Source organism: Mytilus trossulus, chromosome 4, assembly GCF_036588685.1.
Source record: "Mytilus trossulus isolate FHL-02 chromosome 4, PNRI_Mtr1.1.1.hap1, whole genome shotgun sequence".
Taxonomy (NCBI): Eukaryota; Metazoa; Mollusca; class Bivalvia; order Mytilida; family Mytilidae; genus Mytilus; species Mytilus trossulus.
The window spans coordinates 34,210,510-34,236,104 of NC_086376.1; the positions used below are offsets into that span (position 1 = coordinate 34,210,510).

The 25,595-nt window shown below is 31.5% G+C and overlaps 1 protein-coding gene and 1 long non-coding RNA gene across 2 annotated transcripts; both read right to left on the reverse strand.

Annotated features, from left to right (window-relative positions):
* Positions 1 to 388: 388 nt before the first annotated feature.
* Positions 389 to 8,913, reverse strand: LOC134713874 (uncharacterized). The gene is made up of 3 exons (XR_010106405.1): positions 8,506 to 8,913; positions 7,836 to 8,146; positions 389 to 423 (listed from the first exon to the last, which is right to left on the reverse strand). It is a non-coding gene; the product is annotated as an uncharacterized LOC134713874 (long non-coding RNA).
* A 4,432-nt stretch (positions 8,914 to 13,345) lies between these two features.
* LOC134715170 (interleukin-18 receptor 1-like) lies at positions 13,346 to 24,755 on the reverse strand. Its single transcript, XM_063577151.1, has 6 exons — positions 24,626 to 24,755; positions 20,008 to 20,304; positions 19,388 to 19,702; positions 18,101 to 18,247; positions 17,083 to 17,226; positions 13,346 to 15,440 (listed from the first exon to the last, which is right to left on the reverse strand). The coding sequence occupies exons 1-6, from the start codon at positions 24,687 to 24,689 to the stop codon at positions 15,073 to 15,075; spliced, it is 1,335 nt and encodes a 444-aa protein (XP_063433221.1). The 5' UTR covers positions 24,690 to 24,755; the 3' UTR covers positions 13,346 to 15,072.
* Positions 24,756 to 25,595: the final 840 nt, after the last annotated feature.

Consider the following 25,595-nt stretch of genomic DNA (forward strand, 5'->3'; position numbering starts at 1 on the left):
CATACTTTCATTTATTCATTCATTCATTCATTCATTCATTCATTCATTCATTTTCTTTAGAAGGAGATTCAATGAACAACTATTATAGTTTATAAATGATGATACATGTAACACGATATAATATTACAATATGTACCTTAACTTAAGTTATGTAATCATATATGACTAAAGAAAATGTCGTCAAAAAAAGTTCGCATTTTATGCATCTTGCATGTGACAATGCCAGGCTACTGTCAATTAAAAAAAAATATTGAGAAATAAAACAAAACATCAGTTATTCATTGTTTACAGATGTGTTCATGGATGCAACCCAGAAATGCTTTTGCTAAACGAAACTGTTATTATCGTTTAGAGGGTAGTTTGTTTTTATTTATTTTTTAAATACTTGCCGTCATCTTCCACCTTCTGAAATCTATGTGCTATCTGTAGAAGAAATATTGGTTTCTTTTTCTTAAGGGTAAGAATCGTAATGATTACCAATACAAGAAGACAACAAATCGAAACGAATATGTATGCAATCTTTTTACCAGTGGAACCTGCAAAGATAAGTATGTATCTACACAATTGTAATTTACCTGGTTTGTCATTGTTGATAACTGTTAAATGTGTTGATGTAGTGCTGTTTCCAGTAACTCCAGCTTTGTTTGTTACCGAACATATGTATAGTCCATTATCGCTTAATTCCAACTTTTGTATTGTCAGTGATGGATTCTTTGGAGTGGTCTTGCTGTATTTTGTTTCATTAGGTTTAATTAGTGTATAGCTTCCGTTGGATTGATACTGAAAATACCAATCTACATGAATGACAGGACTAGTTTTAGAGGTAACAGCACAACCTAGATTCACAGAACCTCCTGTCTCTCCGACATAGCTTCTACAGTTAAATCTCCTACAAAGGAATAAAATAAACACGAAGATTTTTATAACTTATATATTCCCTAGAGTATCACCAGCCCAGTAGTCACCACATCGGTGTTGACATAAATATCAATTATATGGTCATTTTTTATAAACCTGTTACAAAATTTTGAAATTTTTGAATTAATAATTAATGCATTTTGACCAAGAAGTAGTAAAGTGTGCCAATAAAACCCCTCTTGCATTTTGAATGGTGTCCGACGAAAAAAATATTGATCACATAATAAAGAGGTTCTAAATGATGAGTATACTAAATAAGAAAAATTTAAAGAACAGAATCACTAAAAATAGAAATGTTTAACAAAAACAAAAAAAACAAAAACTCAACAGCAGTTTCCACCAGCATTTTGTTTTGTTTGTTTTTCACCCACTGGAGAACACTGATTCCCTCGGTTAACCATAGCAATTTTTAACAACTTCTGTTGATCTTGTTTGTGAAAATGGACATTTCAATGGAATTTCTCATCAAAAAACATAAAAGTTTACATCAGAAATATTAACATTGAACAATATCGTTGCAAGTTTAAGAAGAAGTCATGAACGTTGCCTTGTAATTTTGCAATCTATTTCACTCAACTTCACATTTGCTGACTATTATCGTATAATAATCATATTTAGTTTTAAACAGAATTTCGTAACATGGTCGAACATTATTTTAAATTAAAATGCCTTCAAAGTATTTTTTATTAAAGGCTGATCATTTCACTCATAATACAACTTGTGTATCGGTAACATTTGCAACATTTGTGTATATTTATTGTATATGTAGTGCAGTTGTTGACATACCTGTCCTTTTAGTATGTGTTTGATAGTTGTCTCAATGGTAATCTGTAAACATCTTATTTTTAGATTGTGGTGTATATTTTATTGAAAATCCTTTTTTTTTGTTGAAAAATTTAATCTAATTTCAACTTGTACTTGTATATTTGATAAGCATGATTAACCAAAAATTTAAAAAAAAAGGAATACAGTATGAAATTATAAAAAAATATACATAAGACCGTTGGTTTTTTCCGTTTGAATGGTTTTACACTAGTAATTTTGGGGCCCTTTATAGCTAGTTGTTCGGTGTGAGCCAAGACTCCATGTTGAAGGCCGTACTTTAACCTATAATGGTTTACTTTTTAAATTGTTTTTCGGATGGAGAGTTGTCTCATTGGCACTCACACCACATCTTCCTATACATATTACTTTCAGTCTGAGTTTGTCATCAAACCGTTGGTTATTGACAAGAAGATGACGGGAAATTGATATTTTGATATTATCAACCATATAAGGATAATACAACACCATTGTATTTCAGAGTAACACATTTTACTGTCTTTTTGCATACTAGTTTTTTTTTCAATTATCATTTTTTTCTAACTGACGATGTCATAAAGTAAACCAAATCCAGCCTACTACTGACAATCTTGGTCTCATGTTATCCGGAATAGCGGGGGTATTTAATTGGTTCTTCCAGGAATAAACCGCTTCAGATGGAGTTTTTTTTTTTGGCAGGACCGTACCATGTAATGGTTCCATCTAATGTGCAGTTTAATATGATGGTGGAACCAACATATCATGTAACAGTTTTTTCATCTTCTGTAAAAAAAAGAATGAAAGTAGTAACAGATCTGTATTCTAATCGTATACTACAATAACACATTAGTATTCTAACAAATATGTATAAAAGCAGATATTCCCGTTTGAATGGTTTTACACTAGTAATTTTGGGGCCCTTTATAGCTTGTTGTTCGGTGTGAGCCAAGGCTCCGTGTTGAAGACCGTACTTTAACCTATAATGGTTTACTTTTTAAATTGTTATTTGGATTGAGAGTTGTCTCATTGGCACTCACATCACATCTTCCTATATCTATGTCTAACACCGAATGATACACCGGATCCAGTTAAACCAAAACAGTTATACATCTTTCAAATTCACTAATAAGTATCATTATGCTGCCTTGTAAGTAAGGATCATCGTACGATTACTCTCTGTGGCTGTGATTTAATATATGTATATATATATATATCAAAGCTTTAAAGGAGCACTAACTGTCAAATTCATGGTCACCGATTTGACTCAAATTCTCATATTTGATTTATAATAATGTAAAACATTTATACAAACTACCAAAAGTCAAACATAAACAGTTTACAGAACATGGGGTAGATAATATGAAGGTTCGTTTCGTGTGTATTTAAGTCCAGACGCCATCTAATTAACTCTCGATTTGACCTCAGATGACCATATAAGCGATGTAAACATAAATAAAGATATGAATAGATTTAACCAACACGTGCAATTGGAAATTGTAGCTAGAAAGAAATGACGTGGAAGCAAGTTCTGCCGAGCAGTGCGAGGCAAAAAATTTTTGGGACCCTATTTTGCAGAAAAATATTTTTTATCGGTTTTTGGTCATAGGACGGCTAAAAGAGGAGCTACATGTATATGTAGATAAAAATTTATTGTCCAAAATCTGCTCTTTGGGTCTTGGAAGAAAGAAACTGCTCTATTACTTTGTCAATATTCACACTGAAATCCTGATGAATATGCAGTAATGCTATGTAACTGTCGTTGTTCATTGTTGATCATACATTTGTTTTCAATTACATATGTAGTACCTTGACTGAAAGATCTCCATCATGGTATGGTAGCACTCGCGAGATGTTATAAAACAGCGTACGTGTCTGGCATCGAGCGACCTTCCCAATTGAATTAGTCAAAATTACATGACAGGTCAGTTTCGTACGTCTCAGACAATATTGAGATTTGTGATATTTCCTACATTATGATGAAGCAGATAAAGCGCAAAGAAGATAATACTTGAAGCAACTCCACTTTCCAGTTCCCTTATCATATGGTCTAAAAACGCAAAAAATAATAAGAATTTCCAATACTGTTTTGGCGTGGTTGCAGGGTGATTGGCTCAGGTAGTCTGTCGACCACTTCGCCTCGGCATATTTTTAACAATATCGAAGGGATCTAATAATTCTAATGCCGATTGGTACATCTCATTCCAAACTGATGAACTGTACACTGTGAAATATTCCGGCTCCAAAACTACATGTCTTAGACTGAATATAAATTCAAATCAAATCAGATACAAGTTACCTCCTGATCTTGTCATTTTTTTTTATTTTGAAACCAAATGTCGTTATTTAATGATATTTCATTAATTAAAAAGGTGACAACATAGTTGTTTCCTTTAACATTCAATTTATAAATTTTGATTTAGCCATTTATTTTTTGCTTGCCGAATCAATGTACACGCAACTGCGTGTAAGTGGATATGGAGCCACAATCTTTTTCTGCATGACTCGAACAGCTTCATCAACACTTGTAACTATAGGTTGTCAAACTAATATCCTGGACACCAACAGTCTCCGACGTTAAACAAATATTATAATCATAATAGTCTAAGATAATGCATGCATCACGCGTCGCTGTCCGATTCCAATTGACAACTCATTTCTCTCTCTCTCTCTTCATTTTTTTTTTTTTTGGTGAAAACAAAGTGGATGCACGTGCTGTCGTGCCTCCGGGTAGCTACGACCCTGGGAATTTTATACGTCTGTATGAGTTTATATTAAAGATTTAAAATATATGTTTCTCATTGTTTACAACCGTATAAGAACGATTTGAAATGGATCGAATCAGCCATCAAATCATTTACCGTAGTTTCAATTTCATTGTTGACATTCTTTTTCTTTGAATAACCAGTACAGGTACAATGCATGCGTTGTCAATCTCTAGCTATCACTGGTATTAAAGAGATAATGGTAACTGCAATTACGATTATCCCAATATGGCGACGGTAGATATAGGTAAAATCTCTACACTCATTTTTCTTACATGTAGCATGCTTTTGTCAATAGTTACTCAGCTGCAAGGTTTATCTATACCATTACATCATATTTGAATCGTAACGGTGCACTGGAATTGTCTAAGCGCTGTGAAAATAGCCGTTGAAAAATTCGGGATGATAATCGTAACTCTGTGGTATTTTTCTTCTGTGATAATCGTAATTTTCTTAATCGGATAATAGTAACTGAAACATAATAAATGTGTCTTTCAGCATTTCAATGGTATTTTGTGTGTTAAAAATGTAAATGCCCAGTTTAACGATGACATTGACGCATATAAAAATAAATGAAGAAACTTACAGGTTAATATCTAGGATAAGTTTACCTATATATCTCTATTTGATGAGAAAAAGGATGGATAAGTTATATTTCATATTCCAAAAGTGCAATCCTTTCAATTCATTGCTTAAAATGAAAGTCACGTATACCACATTTTCATATGTCATATGTTGTTTGCCTCGTATATCACGTTTATACTAAAATTCTGTGCGAAATAAACAAAAGTTTCCGTCAATAACTTTATTTATCGCTATTTTGTGCATTTTTCCTTTGATCTTTTATGTGATAATTTTCATATCATGCTTCTCGCTTGAGATGGAAATATTATCGCTAGAAACTAAGCAGGCCACGTGGCGTTGCTAACGAAATTAACATTGAAATTGACAACGTCGTCATAGGTTAAATAGCGATAAACAGATTCTCATTGGTCATCTCAACTCGATTGCTTTTCTCACTTTCGCTGTACCAGCTCACGCGAGAAAATCATTCTCGTTGAGATAATCAACAATAATCTATAAAACTGCATTATCGGATTTAGTGTTCATATCTGTTTCCCCATATCTCCCTTTTCCTTATAATTCAATAAATTCAGCCGTCCATATTTTTCCCTTGGATTCACTTTTTTCTATTTTATACTGATATAATATATGATTTTAAAAATTAAGTTTAAATATTTTGATCAAATTATACTCATGTATTTTAGGACGTTTCTTTAAACAGTGCAATGGTAAAGGATCTAGAATAGTTACCAGTTTATTGTTACTATTGTTTATTGTCACTTTTTTTTTTTTTTTTTTTTAACTTTTGTTTATTCTTACTTTTGTTTATTGTTACTTTGGTTTATTGTTACTTTTGTTTATTGTTACTTTTGTTTTTTGTTTTTATTAGCCTTACCTAAAGTCTTACGAAGCATTTGACAGACGAAAAAAAAACCACAAATATGTATATTGATAAATTACACCAAAGGGCATAACATGTAGATCACCACAGTCGGAACTGGTTTAATTACAAAGATTTTTATAGATTGTGAAACAAATATTTTGTGCTTCAGAAAAATGCATGAAAATTAGGTAAGGCTAATTTTTGTTTTCATTTAATAGAAAAGTACTAATAATATGGCAAGCATGCACATACAACAATGTTCCTTGTTTAGTACTTTCAATATTTTTCTCTACAATATCTTCCATGCATATGTATGCAGCATACTTTTCATATACCGAGTATTTATGAATTTTTTTAAAAGTTTGTTTCTTATTTTGCGGAATATGCGTTATTTAATTCTCAACTTTGCAGTCATTCTTTGAATAAGTATTTCTTGTAAGAAAATTTAAAGCCACATCAATTTTATTTCTTGATTTTCAGGCTTTTGGCCAAACTAAAAAAGAACACAAATCCATGTTTGTCAATGAACTCCACGTTACTTAATTTCATAAAACACAAATAATTCCATGTATGGCCAATCTTTCTCTAGTCTTATATAGCATTAAATGTTTTAAGGATGTCATATTATCATAATTCAAAATTAAATTTGTGTTTTTATAGTTTATATCTGAGATACTGAAATTTCAGTGACAGTCATGAAGTAGCCAATATAAATAAGAAGATGTGGTATGTTTGCCAATGAGACAACTTTCCACAAGAGACCGACAGGACTCATCATTAACAAATATAGGTCACCGTACGGTCTTCAACAATGAACAATGAACAAAGCCCATACTGCATAGTCAGCTATAAAAGACTCCAAAATGACACTGTAAAACATTTCCAAAGTTATCCCTGACAATTATTGTCATGTATCATAGTTTCCATCGCTCATTCACATATTTTGTGGCATACCTAGTGTTTGGAAATTTCTGTAAATTAACAAAGTTCGTGTTTTTCCCATTTCCAAATTTCTTGTTCACCCTTCCAATTTTATGATATACTAGTAGCTGTTTTCATAAGAACTATTAATTATATATGCATAAAAAGAAATGTCATAAGATGTTGGTACGTTTCGTAAATAATTCATCGCCATAATTTCATAATATGCTATCAGATTTACGTTTTTAGTGTCAATATCAATAAAACAGTTCCCAGTTACGATTATCTTTTTTATTTTTAGATACCATAATTACGATTATCTATTTTCCGAGTTACGATTATCATCCCGAATTTGTCAACGGCTATTTTCACAGCGCTTAGACAATTCCAGTGCACCGTTACGATTCAAATATGATGCAATGGTATAGATTAACCCTGCAGCTGAGTAACTATTGACAAATACATGCTACATTTAAGAAAAACGAATGAAATAATTTTACCTATATCTACCGTCGCCATATTGGGATAATCGTAATTGAAGTTACTATTATCTCTTTAATACCAGTGAGCTATGGGTTAAATTGAAGTTCGCATGAATACGTATTTAATGAGGTCGACTTATTCACTTGTAAGTGAATAAGAAATTATCCATGCTTTTTTCGCTTAATTTGACAAAATTGAACCTTTTGGCTGCTAAGAGCGAATTTTTATTTCACTATTTCACTTTCATTATTGATTGACCAAAAAAATCTTTATATATCTTGTAGCTAGTGCCCCTTTAAAGGGCATCATGCATATTGGTTAATGACAAAATGATGAAACGTTTTTATATTAAAAACCATAGAAGGATAATAAGAATTTTGCTTGTTGTATAGTAACACATTTAATACTACCTTTTTTGCATTTTATTTTTCAGTGTCATTTTTTTTCAAATAAACCGACGATATCATAAAGTTGTATGAGATGCAGGTTAGCTTAATCCATACCTATTACTTTCAACCTTAATTTGTCGACTGGACCTCTTAGTTCGCACATGTACAGTCCTTGGTCTGTCACCTGTAGTTTCTCGATTTTTTTGGTTGTCTCCTATGATTAAAGTCGCCTTCTACTGACAATCTTGATCTCAAGTTATCCGGAATAGCGGAAGCATTTAATTGGTTCTTCCAGGAATAAACCGCTTCAGATGGAGGGGGATTTTTGGCAGGACCGTACCATGTAAAGGTTCCGTCTAATGTGCAGTTTAATATGATTGTCGAGTCAACATGTCCTATAACAATGTGTTCCGCTACGCAAAAGCCTAGAATAAAAATGAATCAACAAAATACAGAACTCCGTGGAAATTCAAAAAAAAAATGTCCCTAATCAAATGTCAAAATCATAAGCTCAAACAAAATAGCTCAAAGAAATAAATACAGATCTTTATTTTAAATTTAGACTTATATTTATATACTACGAATACGTACAAAAAGAGATGTAGCTAACACTATTGAGACTGCAAATCAACAACCTAATTCAACCAAAGTAACGACCAGTTTGATGCAAGTATTAGTAGTATATAGCTGCTCCAGTTTTATACTTTCTGCGGTTGTTTTTAAACTCTGAAGTAATTGATTTGCATTCTCATCTAAAACTTTAAATACAATTCACAAAGCTTACCATAGATGCAAAACAAAAGTATCATCTATATATAGACTGGTATTGCATTGCCATCATTGTTTATGAAAATGTTTGTTATTTCTTATAATAGTCTGTTTTTATAACCTTTTACGCCTCCATCCATGGATGATATGCGAATATCACATCCTGATAACAACCTCGTGAAAATCTAAAAATCGTTATTTATATGCATTTGTGTAAATAAAAAATTATATCAAATGACACAGCATATGATTCAGTAAAAGAGATTTTCGTCTCTACAGCCTTTGCTTGAATGATGCCTTGGTTTATTATCTAGCCTGGATAATATTTATTGTAAGTGATACAAGTTTTCAGAACTTGTTGATCATTATGAATTTTATCATATAATAGTCACACGTGCCTGTGTAGCTGACATTTTGTCGTTGGTTTTTTTTGTCATATTTGATTTTGGTAATTTTTTTTGTTATCAATTTTTGGCTAGTTTTATTAATTGAATTAGCTGTCAGTAACTGTAAGTACTTTCAGGTGTGTAGTTTGTTTCTTTTTTTTTTTTTTAGGTTTTCAGGGTTTCATAAATATCCTGCCTTTTCGGTTTATCTTTTTGTTAGAAATTTTTTCTTTTGTATCTATCTGATCGGACTTTTCAACTGATTTTTACATTTTTTCTAATTTTGTTCAACGTTTTATGAGTTCGGATATCTCTTTGTTATGTTTCGCCTCTTTTAACCAATTTGTTCTATAGTTTTGCTTATTAATTTAAAGGTTGTCCATATGCATACCGTCACAGCTTTATCAAAACATTATAGAGTTGTCTGATTGGCACTCACACCACATCATCCTATATATATTATGTAGATGATACATATAGTAGAGAACAATGTAAGAGCGAGACAAATTTAAGTGGTGAGATGGCTGTAAAGAAACAGAGTGATATAAAACGAGCACACTTAATTCTCTCTTTTCCCCCGATTGTGACATCACCGACTTAAATTTGACACTAAAAGCTCAGAGGGCTTCACTTTTGTTCTCTGCTAGTGCATTTCCGTTTATCTGTAGTATTTAAATTTTGATTTTGATTTTTAATATTCCCTCTCTATCCTTGACTCTATAAAAATATGTTTATCAGATTGACATGTAGCAATGGCTTAAACGTTTGGTAAGGTCGAATGGTTGAACACTCACCGACGCTTTCAATAGTAAATCTGCATCCCAAAAATCTTACGTTAGCGAATAAGTAGGAGTAAGAAGACGGGTGTCACTAGTTAAACATGAACAATTGGCTCTTCTAGAGCAGCTGAGTTCACCCATGTTTGGTACGTTACGTCCTTTCCATTTTAGTTTTCTATTAAGTAGGATAAAGACTGCTGTTTTCCTTTCCTTTTCTCTTCCTTAAGCTACTAAAATTCATGTTAAAGGATATACAGCTAAGGTAATCTAGCTATCCCTGAGGGTAGAAAATCCTTAGTATTTAGAAAATCCAGTTTTGTAAACAGTGAATTTATAATTATATAAAAATGTAATATTCATCATAAAGTAAACTTACAATGTGGTTTGGTTGACCATTGTAACAATAATACGGTAACCTATTATTGTTAACTTCTACGTCAGTTAGTCTCTGTTGGAGAGTTCTCTCATTGACAATTTCGTCACATCTTCTTATTTTTATATGAGCTATTCTTCCGATAAGTTATCTGTTTTGAAGTGTGTAAATCGTTACCTAACTAAAAAGGGGTTGTTGCTTTTGTTAATTTTGCTACTACAGTTTAGCATTTTACGTTTGAAAAAAACATTATCAAATAAGTAACGACAATTTTTAATTTGTCCTTTCTGCTTTGTGATAATTTGTCAATACAGTGACTCTTTAATATTTTTTTTAAATAGACAGAAAAATGTCTTAAAAAATAAAATCATCTTTGTACTTATAATTTCTTATATTGTTTCAGCGAAAACACTTTACATTCACATGACTACAATTTTTTATTTCCTGAGAATAATAGTGTGATTGTGCATTTGTCATCACTTCTAAACATAGTACAGCAACAATGACCTAATTACCTTTTTTCATTGATTGATAGTGAATGTTTATATCGATGGACGTTCGCAAAATTTAAATGAGAGACGAAGGATAGCAAAGGGGTAAAAAAACCTCGTATGTCGAAAACGAAATGACAATGACATGGCACACAATGAAAAAAGACTAAACAAACCGTACTTTAACCTATAATGGTTTAATTTTTAAATTGTTATTTGGATGGAGAGTTGTCTCATTGGCACTCACACCACATCTTCCTATATCTATAAACAATAGTTTTTAATACACAACATTACAAATTTAACACTGAGCAGCACAAACATCACAAAACAAAAGGGTAATACTCTTTCAATAATCTCCTTGATTTCTAATTCTTAATAAATTTTGAGTAGTAAACATCAAAAAATGAAAAGAGTGCTTTATAAATTGCATGAGTCAAAAATGTATACATCTTACGGGTGACATTTTGGGCCTTTTCATCTGACACGTACACTTATACGCAAAAAACTTCTGAGGGTCTTGCAGCAGTAAATAATTAAAAACAGTTTCGTATCATGCATAAGCCGGTATTATATTTAAAATTCTAATGCAATTTGGATGTAACAATTTTTTTCATTGGCTAACAGTTGCCGTCAAATCCACAGTTGACCAGGCGTAACTAAGGAGAGACCCGCCATTTTGAATTGGTGAATCAACAAATGTTCGATTACAACTATATAATCAAAAATAAAACAACACCTACCTCGAATTTGCCGTTTTAATGTAATTTTATCCAAATTTGAAGCGTACAGGTAACGAAATAATCTCCAGTTTGTAAGTTTTCATTTGTATGACGTCACGTTTAGCCATGACGTCTTTGTGCCAAAATCGTTCATGAAGTTTCGCGGATTTTTTTTTATTTGTCAAATTCAGACATTTTTCCAAGTTTTATCGTATTTTTTCTTTTTGTCATGCATTAGAATCGGAATAACAGTACTGTAGTTGAAGAGTTGCCACCGTCAATTTTGATTTGACGGTCGCAAATCTCCGTTTTACTGCATTTGCGACCGTCAAATCTACAATTGACGGTGGCAACTCTTCAACTACAGTACTGTTATTTCTTAATTCTGATGGGAACAGTCCTTGCATTAAAAAATTCTGATGGTCGTTTTCACCATGAAAGCCCATCCACTCAATATGTCCAGAAACTCGACATCTGATACTAGTAGGCCTTTATTGTAAGATCTGATAGGTAGTTTTTCATGATGTTTTTTTCTGATACGTATAAAAAAAAAACATCTCCCCATCCATCCCCACCTGTCAGAAATTAACTGGAATAGCCCATTTTACAGGACTTAACTTCATCACGACTGTTTAAAGCTATATGACCATAAAGGACATAAAATGAAAGCCAAATCCTTTAAACCTTAGTTTTTTTTCTATTTCTAAATATAGACGGACAATTTAGAACAGTTTTGTAATAAATCATATCAGTACTGACTACGGAGATGATTCTCTCCTGCGGAACTGATAGTCTATCAGGAGCAGCATCTACCTAATACTGTAAAAAATCAAAACGATGCATGCTTTGTAAAAAGTAAAAGTCCGAAGCGCTTTTCTAGATTTACCTATAGCTGAATATGTGAAAGCAAATGATATATTAGAACAAAACAATCAAAAAGCTAGTATACTAGTATGCCCTAAAAAGGGCATAAAGCAGCTAAATCCATCCCTGTAAAAATTTGCCTGAGAGAGTTGAAACGGTCTTTTCTTTGTAATTTCTAAGTATGAAAGAACAGTTTTAAAACAGGTTTGTTATAAATCATGTCAGTACAGACTACTGACCTGATAAAACCATTGGAGACTTTAAGTCCACCATCAACTCTTACTTCCGATAAATTTGTCTTAGTTAAGGGCATTCATTAATATCGACCTGGTATACAAAGCTTATTTAAAACCGATCTCTCATCGCTCCCGTTTTCTGATACGTGTCACTCGAAATATCAGAACAGGAGCGATGAGAGACCGTTTTTTAAATAGATTGCTGGTATATGTGCTTATACTCCAATACGTAAGCAAATTCAATTGCTGGTCCATATTAGCCCTGAAATGCAAAATTATCATTATCATTCCTTTTTGGGTCAAAAGTTTTTTTGTTTGTTTTTTTTTAAATATTTACGATATCAACTTTACAGCATTAATTATGCATTTCGTTAATGAATGCACAAATATATGAAAACATATGCCCAAATATATATAAAAACTCAAAATTTATGTAAACGATCAAGTACTCATAAGGAAGTACACCACTAATTCATGGTACCATTGCTTTCTATGTTTAATTCCTCCGTTTCAAGAAGGAACACCTCTTTTGTTTTAAGTTCAAATAAAGTGGCAATCATTGCATTTCAAAGCAACACTTTATGGTGTCTTCTACTGAAAAAATCAACATACCTTACATTGCATATAAGAAAGAACTGGTTCCCGGAACTTCGGATGTACCAGAACAGGTACTTCAAAATCTGACAAACAGACAAAATGAACCCTCTTTTTAAAATTTGATGCAGTTTTTTTAATATAAGCAAAACGGACAAAAAGCAACGGACAAAAAGCAAAAGTTTCGGACAAAAAGCAAAAGTTTCGGACAAAAGGCAAAACGGACAAAAAGCAACGGACAAAAAGCAAAAGTTTCGGACAAAAAGCAAAAGTTTCGGACAAAAGGCAAAACGGACAAAAAGCAACGGACAAAAAGCAAAAGTTTCGGACAAAAAGCAAAAGTTTCGGACAAAAAGCAAAAGCGGACAAAAAGCAAATTGCGGACAAAAAGCACCGTATCAAGTGTTATACAATGATCACCAGTCCTTCAGCTTTCATTTCATACCAAAAATACCTAAATATTCTACATATTTTGGAAGTTACACTCATGCGTAGGAACTATTTTGTGTTAAATATGTACTACTTTCTGGTATGTGCTTTCTGGCCGGGACTTAATTAGTGGTGTTACACCATAACACCAAAAAGGACCAAAATGTAATTTCTTAATATTTTTACGAAAAAAAAATAATAACCACTGAACTGACATTGAAAAATGAAACCACACAAAATGTGAATCCGAATATAGACCAATAGTAAAACAAACAACTTACCTTGATTAACGTGTATTTATATTGAAAGTCTTAACCAATAGAAATGGACTCTTAAAGGTCACTCATAGGCAATTCAATACTATGCCTAAGCTAAGTATACATCCGAATATAAATGGCTCATTTAAACTCAAGGTTACAAAAAACTTAACAACATTTTATAAGTCATAAGTATAAAAGTAATCGTTATTTGAGAGCACTAGTCAACATTATCTTAACACAAGCAATAAGTTATGGGTTCTGTTAGAATTAGCCTTATTTGATAGTGATCTGAGGATTTTGATTAGAAAATAAACATAAATTACCTACTCTTGACATGTCATTACAGAATCTGCATTTTGTTCTAGTATGTATGAGTGATTAATTTGAAATTACTTTTTTAGTGTATTATGTTATTAGGGAATTATCACGATTTGTTTTCTATTCATTATTTTTCTTTCGATAGTCCTCATTGACTTGTAACCATAATTAGTCAAAGTACAGTGTTCAAATAAAGATAACAATTGTATACCGCTTTTCAAAATTCATAAATCGATTAAGAAAAAGAACAAATCTCGGTTACAAACTAAAAACTGAGGGAAACGAATCAAATATAAGAGGAAAACTACGACACAACAGAAACACAACATTTAAATGTAATACACACAGAAACGAACTATAATATAACGATGGCCATTTTCCAGACTTAGTACAGGACATTTTATGAAAAATATGGAGGGTTGAACCTGGTTTTGTGGCATGTCAAACACGGAGCCTTGCCTCACACCAAACAGCAAACTATAAAGGAACCCACAAATGACTAGGGTAAAACCATTCAAACTGGAAAACCAACGGTCTAATTTATATACAAAAACGGAATAACACCTATAAACCACATCAACAAACGACAACCACTGAACAACAGTTACGTTAAATTTTCTACTTAATATTAGTTCAAAGCTATATAAATCAGTTTGTTTTGCTAATCGCTCAGACTAAGCAAATAGGCACATATAAATCATATTAAAACTTCCAAAAAAAGCAAAAAAATAATGTTCCACGTTTGTGAACTGTTAAACAAAATACCTGGCTTTATTAGCCTTGTAAGTTCTTGTATCCAGCCCAACGTCCAGAAATTTTGTACAACTGATGATTGCCTATTTTTCATTTGTTGAAATAAAGCATCACAATGATTGATCTATTAAGACTTTAGAAATTAATTTAGGATTTTGTATATTTGTAAAAGTATAGTTTTATAAAACTTGGCCGTTTTGTTCTTCACAAGATTATATGATAGTAACTTCTCTCCTCTCTACTAAGAGAAATAATAAGAATACAAGTTCCACCAAATACCCGTCCAGTTTCTGAATTTCCATAATATATTTGTAAAATTTACTTAATACATCTTTACCAATCTTCGTTGTACATGATAAATTGCATCTCTTGTAAAAGTCATCTACTACTTAACAAGTTAGATCTTTCTGTCAAACCTAGACAAAATTTCGTTGACTTTTTCGGCATTGATAATTCTAATCGATCCCAAAAAGATACTACAGACTTCCGATTGGTTTCACCTGGCCACGTGATATAAGTTACGGACTTTAAAATGCATTTCATAGTGTCGTCCATTAAACCTTGTAGATTTTCGAATTTATCCACTAAAACTGGAATGATTTGATGTTTAGAGTTGCTGGTTATCATTTCAGCATATGCCATTTCATATTCAAAAGTGGTATATCCTCCTTGAAGGTATTCTTTACTTATTATCAGTATAGAACGACGGCTGTTAACTATAGAGTCCACTATGTTGGTGGAAATGGCTGCAGGAAGAAGAAAAAATATATTAATGTTAGTACTGCAAGAACAAGTATTAAAATATTTCCGTTTCTGCATTCATTTGTTTTTTCTACAAAAACACAACTATCTGTGGCATTCTGTTCATCGATAAATCATTGTATCAATCTTATATTACCTTCGACAATGGAAATATATTAAAAGCCCTTCAACTAAGAAATCAGGTATGGTGTTTATTTTCTTATAAACTAAACAAAAAGACCTGTTTGAGTTTTTACGTCTTTCAAATCAAATCGATAAATATAGTTCTCTACCTTATATCACTTGTATTAAAGAGATAATCGTAACTGCAATTACAATTATCCCAATATGGCGACGGCAGATATAGGTAAAATCTTTACAGTCATTTTTCTCAAATGCATCATGTTTTTGTCAATAGTTACTCAGCTGCAATGTTTTTCTATACCATTACATCATATTTGAATCGTAACGGTGCATTGGAATTGACTTAGCGTTTTGAAAATTGCCGTTGAAAAATTCGGGATGATAATCGTAATTGCAGTTACGATTAGCTCTTTAAAACCAGTGTTATATGTAGTATGCAACGTGTAAATTGCTATTCTCCATGTAGTTATAATACATCAAACCAATATGACTGAATTGTTTTGGTAATTGATGGATGGGAAAATTATATTTCTAAGATTAAATCTATCAAAGGTCTTTGATACTCTATCGATGGTTTTGTGTATCGTGAACAAAAACTGTGAATTCATGTAAACTATTGTTAAGTAAATATAAGGAATTAATCTGCATTTTTTTCAAATGCATATTGTCGGAGTTTTATTCCCCAAGTGTATCACCAGCCCAGTAGTCAACACTTATATGTTGACATGAACTATCAATGATATGGCCATAAATAAACAAATAACTGTTTATATGGTCATTTTATAAAATTCCTGTTACAAAACTCTAAATTTTTGGAAAAACTATGGAATGGATTACCTTTGCCGTATTTGGAACAACTTTTTGGAAGTTTGGGTCCTCAATGCTCTTCAACTTTGTACTTGTTTGGCTTTTAAAACTATTATGATCTGAGCGTCACTGATGAGTCTTAACGCGCGACTGGCGTATAAAATTATAATACTGGTACCTTTGATAACTATTTAAAAACCTTTGAATTTTTTAAATACAAATAAGGCTTTTCCAATTCAGAAATAGATTATCTAAGCTGTTTTTGGCAAAACTATCAGTAATTTTTTGTGCTTAATGTTCTTCAACTTCTTTTTTGTTGCCATTTTAAATGTTTTGATTCGAGCGTTACAGATAATAGATATAGGAAGATGTGGTGTGAGTGCCAATGAGACAACTCTCCATCCAAATAACAATTTTAGAAAAGTAAATCATTATAGGTCAATGTACGACCTCCATCAATCTTGGTATATATGATGTGTTTTTTTAAAGTATTTTCGCGGTAACTTGTAGTTTTTATTGAAGCGTCTATATAAATAAATTTTATGAACAAAACATCAAATTACTATCGCCCTAGTGAGCATAATTTTTCCTTATGATACGATAAAGAAAATTAAAAAGATAGAAAAAAAAGTCATAAGAGTATAAGTATATTGACTGTCCCTTGGATATCTTTCGTCCCTCTTGATTAATATTTACCTTTTCCGGGTAAGAAGTCCTTATGATGAATACAAAGTTTATAACCCAGTTGCTTTTCAAGTTTGACGTACAACTTTTCTGTCACAAATTGGTTATCTGCGTCTTCTGATTTAAATGATACAAATGCATCCCATGATTTTGAGTCTAAAAGAATATGGAGCGGAAGAAATATCAATTTTTAAATAACTGTTGAGTATGATAAGTTAACAATGAAACCTTTCGAAACAGAGGCATGAAGATTATTGTATAACCAAGAATGTCATTAGGAAAATAAGGAGTATATCAAAAGTGTTACCACCAAAGAGAACAGATCTATCAAAAGCTTCGGAAAATGTTATACATAATGAAACAGATTAATATCATTTTATTCTATGATTATGTGTAAAAAGGTTAAAATTATTCAGAAACTTTTAAAATTCGAATTCCAAATACATTTTCCATTTTTAAATTCATAGGCCGTACACATCTGCTAAAATTATTTCAATGCTTCATTACAATATTTTTTATAATAGATAATCTATATAAATTTGTAAGACATGTCAACATTATAATTCCGTTTTCTTTATCTTTTAAGTGATATTTTTCTAAATTTTTGTCAAAAGAGAATAAATATATATTATCTCAATGCTCTTCAACTTCGTATTTTATTTGACCTATTCAACATTTTTTTATTCGAGCATCACTGATGAGTCTTTTGTAGAAAAAACGCGCGTCTGGCGTATATAGTAAATTTAAATCCTGGTATCTATGATTAGTTTATTATCTTGAAATTTCTCTTGTTTTGAAAATTGATCGGGATATTTTCTTCACTATGTCTATGGCAATTGACGTATAATTCAAATCTATAAATGAAGAAAACCGGTCTGGGCAACTATGATGGTCCTCGGTGTAAGCATGGTGAGATGTTATTAACAGTTTTCTTATTGGCACTTTTCTTAGCTGACAGCGTTTATATTATCAGCTTATCATCTACTTTAATTACATATGTGTTTCTTTGCAACCAATGAAAAGTACTAACCATCATCTTCAACTTTCTGGAATTTGTATGCAATTTTCAAAAGAAAAATTGGTTTCCTTTTTCTCAGTACCAAAGCAGTAATGACCAGCAACACAATAAGACAAGATACTAAAACTGATATGTACGCAATCCTCTTATCTTTGGAGTCTACAAATAGATGTATGTGGCATGAATGAAATGGCGATTTTCAATACATACAGCTTAAAAAAAATAATCCCTGCTATTAAATTTTGTTATGTTTTTTTAATACAATAGTCCCAACGCGCATGCAGTAATCGATGAAAATATATGTTGACAGATAAATTCATTGTATTTGCGCCAAACAACACCAATATGTTCATGTCCTTAACTACAGCAGTAAAGGGCAAAACGTGTGTTCTTTTCTGGGCTTTTATTTTTTCAATGATGTCGTATGGTTAGATTAGAGTCAATTTTCCAATCCACTATGCAATGATGTCTAATCAGTTGAAATACCTTATCAGCAAATTTAATAGGAGCAACACTTCGGTAGAACAGGATCGCCTTGCCCTTCCGGAGCACCTGAGATAATCCCTAGTTTATGGTAGGGTTCGTGTTGTTCAGTCTTTAGTTGTGTATGTTGTATTTTGTGTACTGTTGTTTATCTGTTGATCTTCTTTGTCTTATGTAGACGAAACGCGAGTCTGGCGTACTAAATTATAATCCTGGTCCCTTTGATAACTATTTACACCAATGGGTCGATGCCATTGCTGGTGGAAGTTTCGTCCCCGAGGGTATTACCAGCAGTCAGTCAACACTTCGGTGTTGATATGAATATCAAGAATGTGGTCATTTTTATAGATTTCCTGTTTACAAAATTTTGAATTATTCGAAAAACTAAGGAATTTCTCATCTCCGAGATTACCTTAGCCGTATTTGGCACAACTTTTCGAAATTTTGGAACCTCAATGCTCTTCAACTTTGTACTTGTTTGTCTTTATAAATATGTTGATATGAACGTCACTGATGAGTCTTATGTAGACGAATCGTGCGTCTGGCGTACTAAATTATAATCCTGTTACCTTTGATAACTAATTAAGCATGGCGTTTTCAGTTTATTTTCAACTTAGGAGTGTGAATGTTCCTTTGTTTTTTTCGCCTCTCTTTCACTTATGAACTTATTAGTTTTGGTTATTCCTGTTTTTGACTGTTTAGGTTTACTGCATTTTATACCTATCATTCATTTCAGTGGATACAGATCTTGAGAGTTCAAAAGAATACTTATTTTTAGTGATATACATATTATGTATCAAAGAAATGAATACTTACCATCAGTATCTAACATTGTTAGATTAGTTGGTGTAGTGCTATTAGCCGTTATTCCAGCAGTATTTGTGGCAGAACATATATAAGGCCCCATATCACTTAATTCTAAATTTTGTATTGTTAACGACGGGTTCTTTGTGGTAGCTTTACTGTATTTTCCTTCTTTATATTTCACTACTTGGTAACTGTCTTTGGAATAGAAGTACCATCTAACTTGATGTACAATGCTTGTTGCAGAGGAGATAATACAACCTAATGTTATAGAACCTCCTATAGCTCCAATATATGTTGACTGTTCGACTCTTACAGTTATGCTACCTGTTAATATATGTTATTTATGAACAAAGGTGACATTGTTTCAATTAGTCTTTTGATTTTAGGGATTTTTATTTGTATAATTGTAAATTTAATTACCCTAAGTTTTATGTTATTATGGTCAAAACATGTTGTTTAGATCGAAATAAATTTCTACGAAATCAATACCTTGGTGTTCTATTCCTTTCAACAAAAATGCAAGATTAAATCATATTTTGAAATTCAATCACATATTTTTGAAAGTCTAGAGAGAAATGTGGTCATGTATATTCTTTATGTCACTTTATGGAAAGTTGTGCATCACTTACCTACTACGTTTAATCGGAAAAGATCATATGAATCTTTATATATGTAGCATTTGTACATTCCTTCGTCAGAAGCCTGTAAATTTTTAATCTGAAGATTGTACCATCCGAATGCAAAATTCCCTGTTATATTCAATCTTGGAAATAATTTTTTAGGAATTCCAGGACGATTTAACTGATTTTGCCAGGAATAAACCGATTCGTTAGGTGGACCTTTCCATGTAATGCCTCCCCGTAGAGAACAGTTTAATGTGATTGTTGAGTGCACCAATCCATTTACATGTTCTGTTGTTATCACACCTGTGAGTAGAATTACAAAAAAATGTATATATAACGACATAATATTTGCAACAGTTGAATGCAGAAAACATAAAAAAAAAAAGAAATATGATAAAATCCATTCTTTTTCACTAAAAAAACAGTCAGGATTCTACTTCGTCGAAATTATCTCCCCATTACACCAGTTCATTTTCAAAATCGTAGAAATGGAAGCCATTGTAGGAATGACGCGCTGCCAATTTTGCTCTAGGGAACCGATAAATTTATCCACATTGCACCATTACGATCCTTATATGTCAGTTGTATTTTAAAAGACAAATGTATCAACTAGCTGATGAGCATCAGTTAATGATCTTGTCTGCATTTATTCAACTTAAAACTATTGTCTGATCGGTTGTCAGGTGGAATTTTTGAAAATTTATAAACATTTAAAAAAATTCTAATTAAAAATTTCGTGGAAGGGCAGACTATATTTCCTTAGTGGTTGAAGACTATAAACCCTAGTTATCACACACAAAAAAAAATATTATTTTTTGAAGATATGCATTTTCATCATCCAACTTGATAGACTGTCGTCAAGTACTTTCAGTAAAACAATAGCTATTCGAACACACCTACTCTGTTTTTGTGATTTATCAGATAGGTATTTCACTTGACACGTATATTTAATCTTTTAGTACTGTGATTTTTTTTATGTTATAAAGTCAACCTGTAGCTTTGATATATAAATACTATAGAATCATAATGGAAGGGCAGACACAAAAACTACTGAACTAATAGATTGATATGTTTTCCGTCCATGGTAAAAAAAAAATTAAATCGGAGGTTATGCATTTTCTACTTCCAACTTGAAAGATACCCATGTCGTCGAGTCGATATCTAATAGTTCTGCTTAACTATGTACTAGATAAATTGAAAACTTATGCAAATGGTGTTTTAATAATAAAACACTTCGTAATTGAGAAGAAAATTGAAATTTTGTTTGTTTCTATTAACGTTTAAAAAATTTGTCACTCCGGTAAACATTACAGTAAGCATTTATCGCCTTCTCTAACAAAGAGTTTCGATTCTTTTGTTCTATTTCAACTGGATTTCCGACTGAAAAAGACACAATTCGAATGTGTAATATAAAGTGTCGCTATGACTTCATAAAGATGTTGAAAGAGACGTCAATATGGCATAAAATGACTTTTTTAAACGTAAATTCTTGGGTAAAACCATATATGAGCCAAAGTTTTGCACATTCATCTTTAAATAAGATATTTATCAGGGATAGTTGTACCTTTTAGGGTATTTGTTAACAACCAATAGTGCAATAAACTGAATAATTATTTAAAAAAAAAATAAAAAAAATTTGGGGTAAGGTTCTTGCTCATATCTGAATATCTGAGCACTCCGGCTTCTTCCAGCAATAAAAACTGGCCGCCAAATAACCTAAATGCGGTGCTTTAAAGTGGCATTAAAACCCGAAACATCAAAATCAAATCAAAACGGCGGCTTTTCTACCCAGTTTATCAAATACGAAGGTTGACAATAACTTGCTGAGAATTTGTTTGTCATATTTACATGATTGTAAAATAATTAAGTAAGTATACATTGTCCATGGTTTAAAGCAAAAGACATACAGTTCTATAGATAGTCTTTATCAAGCTGATATTGATACAATTTACAAAGCAATCATGTACATCAAAACATGGATGTCTGTGATCAGAACAGTAAAGATTTTTTTCGTCTATAACAAATATTTAAAAGACGTTGTCTTTTTAAAAAACCTAGGCCTGGAACAGTTGATAGACGACAGTTTGGGTGGATTGATAATGCAACACATAGTCATACATTGTTGACATATCAATTAATCAAGATGGTATTGCTATGGTTTTACGGTCTTAAATACCAAGCGTCAGATCTGTTAACTGACAAATTCTGTTCTCGAGAGGTTGATGAATATAAAAACATAATACTCTCATAAGATCCTACTGTCGACAAACGCGTTCCCTTGAATTATTTTTTTTGATATCATAATATGTGTAATATAAATGGATTGATGAGATTTTTATCGTCATTAAGGTAGCACAATACAAATATTTTTCTTCCCCAATCAGACATCTTTAAACTGATATAATTCCGCTCATCTTTCTTACCAAAAGAAAGAAGAAGGATTAATCTTATAAATTGTAATGATTTCATTATGACATAGTTATTACATAATTAATTGTTATGTAATTAGTTGCCATATTGTGATATCAATACTTCATTTCTCAATTTTATTGAATTAATTTAGCTTCTTGGTTATTCATAGCATCCCAAAATGATTTATAGATTCTTACACTACACAGATTGACCTCCAAAACCGTGTCTCAGATTTTTCCTATTGTATTTCATTCTCTCATAAATCTTCAATGAAGTTTGCAACATCAATTCATAAGAGACAACTAAATTCAATTGGGTATTAAATTTGTTCTATTGATGTTTTGGAAAATCTGGGACACCGTTTTTGGAGGTCAAGCTGTGTTGAACAAGAATCTATAAAATATTTGGGATGCTATGAAGAACAAAGACGCTAAATTCATTCAAGTGTGGACATTACAATATAGACACTAATTACTAGTTATGTCGTAATGAAATTATCACAATTTGAAAGATTAATCTTTCTTCTTTCTTTTGGTACCTCATTTATAAAATGTAAAAAAGGATTAAATGAATTACATCAGTTTAAAGTTGTCAGATTGGAAGTGAAAAAATCTTTGTATTGTGCTACCTTAATATACTGTTGCCTCTTTCCATGCCCAATAACAACAGCGTTTGTTTCCTATCTGATGTAATTTTACACACACAAAATTAGGAGATGTGGTATTGTTGACTATAAAACATCCATTAACCAGTGAACGAAGAACGAACTGTCGAGGATGTAAACAACTCCCATGTCGGAAATGACAAATATATGTACATATGTATATATAAGTGTCTAAGAATGTAACTTAAACAAACTAAAAAAGTGTTATAAAATTAATTGTTATATTTTATATATTTTTCACGCAATATTTCGCTAAACAAATTAGCTTCATCAGAGCCCGTGCAGCCATCCAGGTAAAAGTTTGAGGCTGTAAAGAAATTCTTGCAGCTCAATGTTTTAGGTTTAGAACAAAATTTTTGCCGCTTTTTGTATCTTAAATCAAAACAAATAGTTGTATTAGTTAAAAAAAAATGACGTTATGAATTTATTCCTTTGGTTTTGGGAAGAACTGTTTTTCATCTCTTTCGTCCAGTCCATCTGGTTCGACAGTACGTAGCTGATGCATCTAGAATCTTGTCAAAATTTACATATTGATTTTAATGACATTTTTCATAACAGACCCCTTGAAGATAATCATTTTTCAAAATATTGAAAAATGCATTTATTGTATTATTTGATTTTGCAAATTTTTAATAATATACATTTTCCTGTTTCCTAATGTTTGTTTTTTTCATCATAGTAAGTAATGTGTTTCACTAAAATGTAGAGGTGTATTTTGTGCTGAATTTGCAGAATAACGTCGAAATGCCATGCGATCAGTAATGTTACAGAAAGGTATGCGATATAAACCATAAGCAGTTGATATTAGTCGGAAGCAGTTGATATAAACCGGAAGCAGTTGTTATATTTTATATATATTTCACGCAATATTTCGCTCAACAAATTATCTTCAGCAGAGCGCATTCAGCCATTCAGGTAAAAGTTTGAGGCTATTAAGAAATTCTATCAATTCTTGCAGCTCAATTTCAATAATTTTGAAAAATGATTATCTGCAAGTATATGATAAAAAAAAGAACATAACATGTCTTTTTCATATCAGACCTCGTATCATCCAATGGTCAAAATCTTCCCTCTAAGGTGTCTGCTATGAATTATTATTGATATTGTTATATTTATAAATTAACTGTTTACAAAATTTTGAATTTTTTGAAATACTAAGGCTTTTTTACCTCAAGAATAGATTACCTTAGCTGTTTTTGGCAACACTTTTAAGAATTTAGTATCTCAATGCTCTTACTTCATTTGGTTTGTTTTATAACTTTTTTTGATTCGAGCGTCACTGATGAGTCTTTTGTAGACGAAACGCTCGTCTAGCGTATATATAAAAAATTTAGTCCTGGTATCTATAATGAGTTTATCGATAACGAAAGTCATATTGTACGGGTAAGACAATTCTTTTATTTTTTATTCATGAATAAATATATATACAAATTAGTTTTATCAAGGATACACTTATACCATTATTTTCTATAAGTATATGATAAATATATTTATACATTGTTTGTAAATGTTAATTTTTTTCAGACCAAAACAATAAAGAATACTGACCAGAAATGCATGATACATATATTATCCAAACATTAATATATTCGGTGGCCATAACTATCAACATCACATGACTATTACTTTTTGCAGTGTATGCAATATTTCAGCGCCCACATATATACATATGTTTAACTATCAAACCACACTCTATGTTTAGAAAAATGATACATACTTGTCTTAATCTTTTAAATTTGAATATAAAGCAAATGTTCAAACACTTTCAATGACATTTGATATTCGAAATATATTCAAAGGGGATAAACTAAAATATGTGTATTGCCTTTTTAACTTTTTTGGATTCGAGCGTCACTGATGAATCTTTTGAATACGAAACGTGCGTCTGGTGTATATACTAAGTTTAGTCTTGATATCTATGATGAGTTTTTGTATGACAGTATGTTTCAACATATGAATTATTTTTTATACTGGTATTTCATTGTTTTCACCGTATATAACTAAGATACATACCTTCACTTTGAACCCTCCAATAATTGGAACACTATACTAGTGTTAGTTGATGTATTATCAAAGGGGATATACTCAAATATATGGCTCCAATGATAGGATCAGGTAAAGTATTAGATGCAAATTTCGTTATTGCACATAATTAATGCACATGAGGGAAATCAGAAATAAACGCAGATTTCAATTCAACAGAATAAATTTAATCTGATTTCAATTATCTATACTTATGGATTACGGTTATCTGTTATTTGGTTGGGTTGTTGTCTCTTTGACATATTCCCCATTTCAAATTTTAAGAACTTTAAAATGACAAACTACATAATGACTCACTGTAAGACAAAAACAGGCAAAAGAAAACCTATTTATTGTTTTACTTTGTCATCAGCTAGTTAACTTTAATATTAAGTATCGATGAGTTTGAGTGAACACGTTTGTGTTTTGAAATCATTTATAGGGCACATGCTATAAATGCTAAATTTAGATTTAAGTTTTCACGTTTGGTAAACAT

Excerpts from the sequence above, each read along its gene's own strand:
- LOC134715170 (XM_063577151.1), bottom strand. The coding sequence starts at position 24,689 with ATGTTGATAGTTATGGCCACCGAATATATTAATGTTTGGATAATATAT. Across the intron at positions 19,703-20,007 it reads TTTCCGATTAAACGTAGTAG|GTAGCATAACTGTAAGAGTC; the intron begins GTAAGTGATGCA and ends ATATATTAACAG. Across the intron at positions 15,441-17,082 it reads GGACTTCTTACCCGGAAAAG|CCATTTCCACCAACATAGTG; the intron begins GTAAATATTAAT and ends TTCTTCCTGCAG.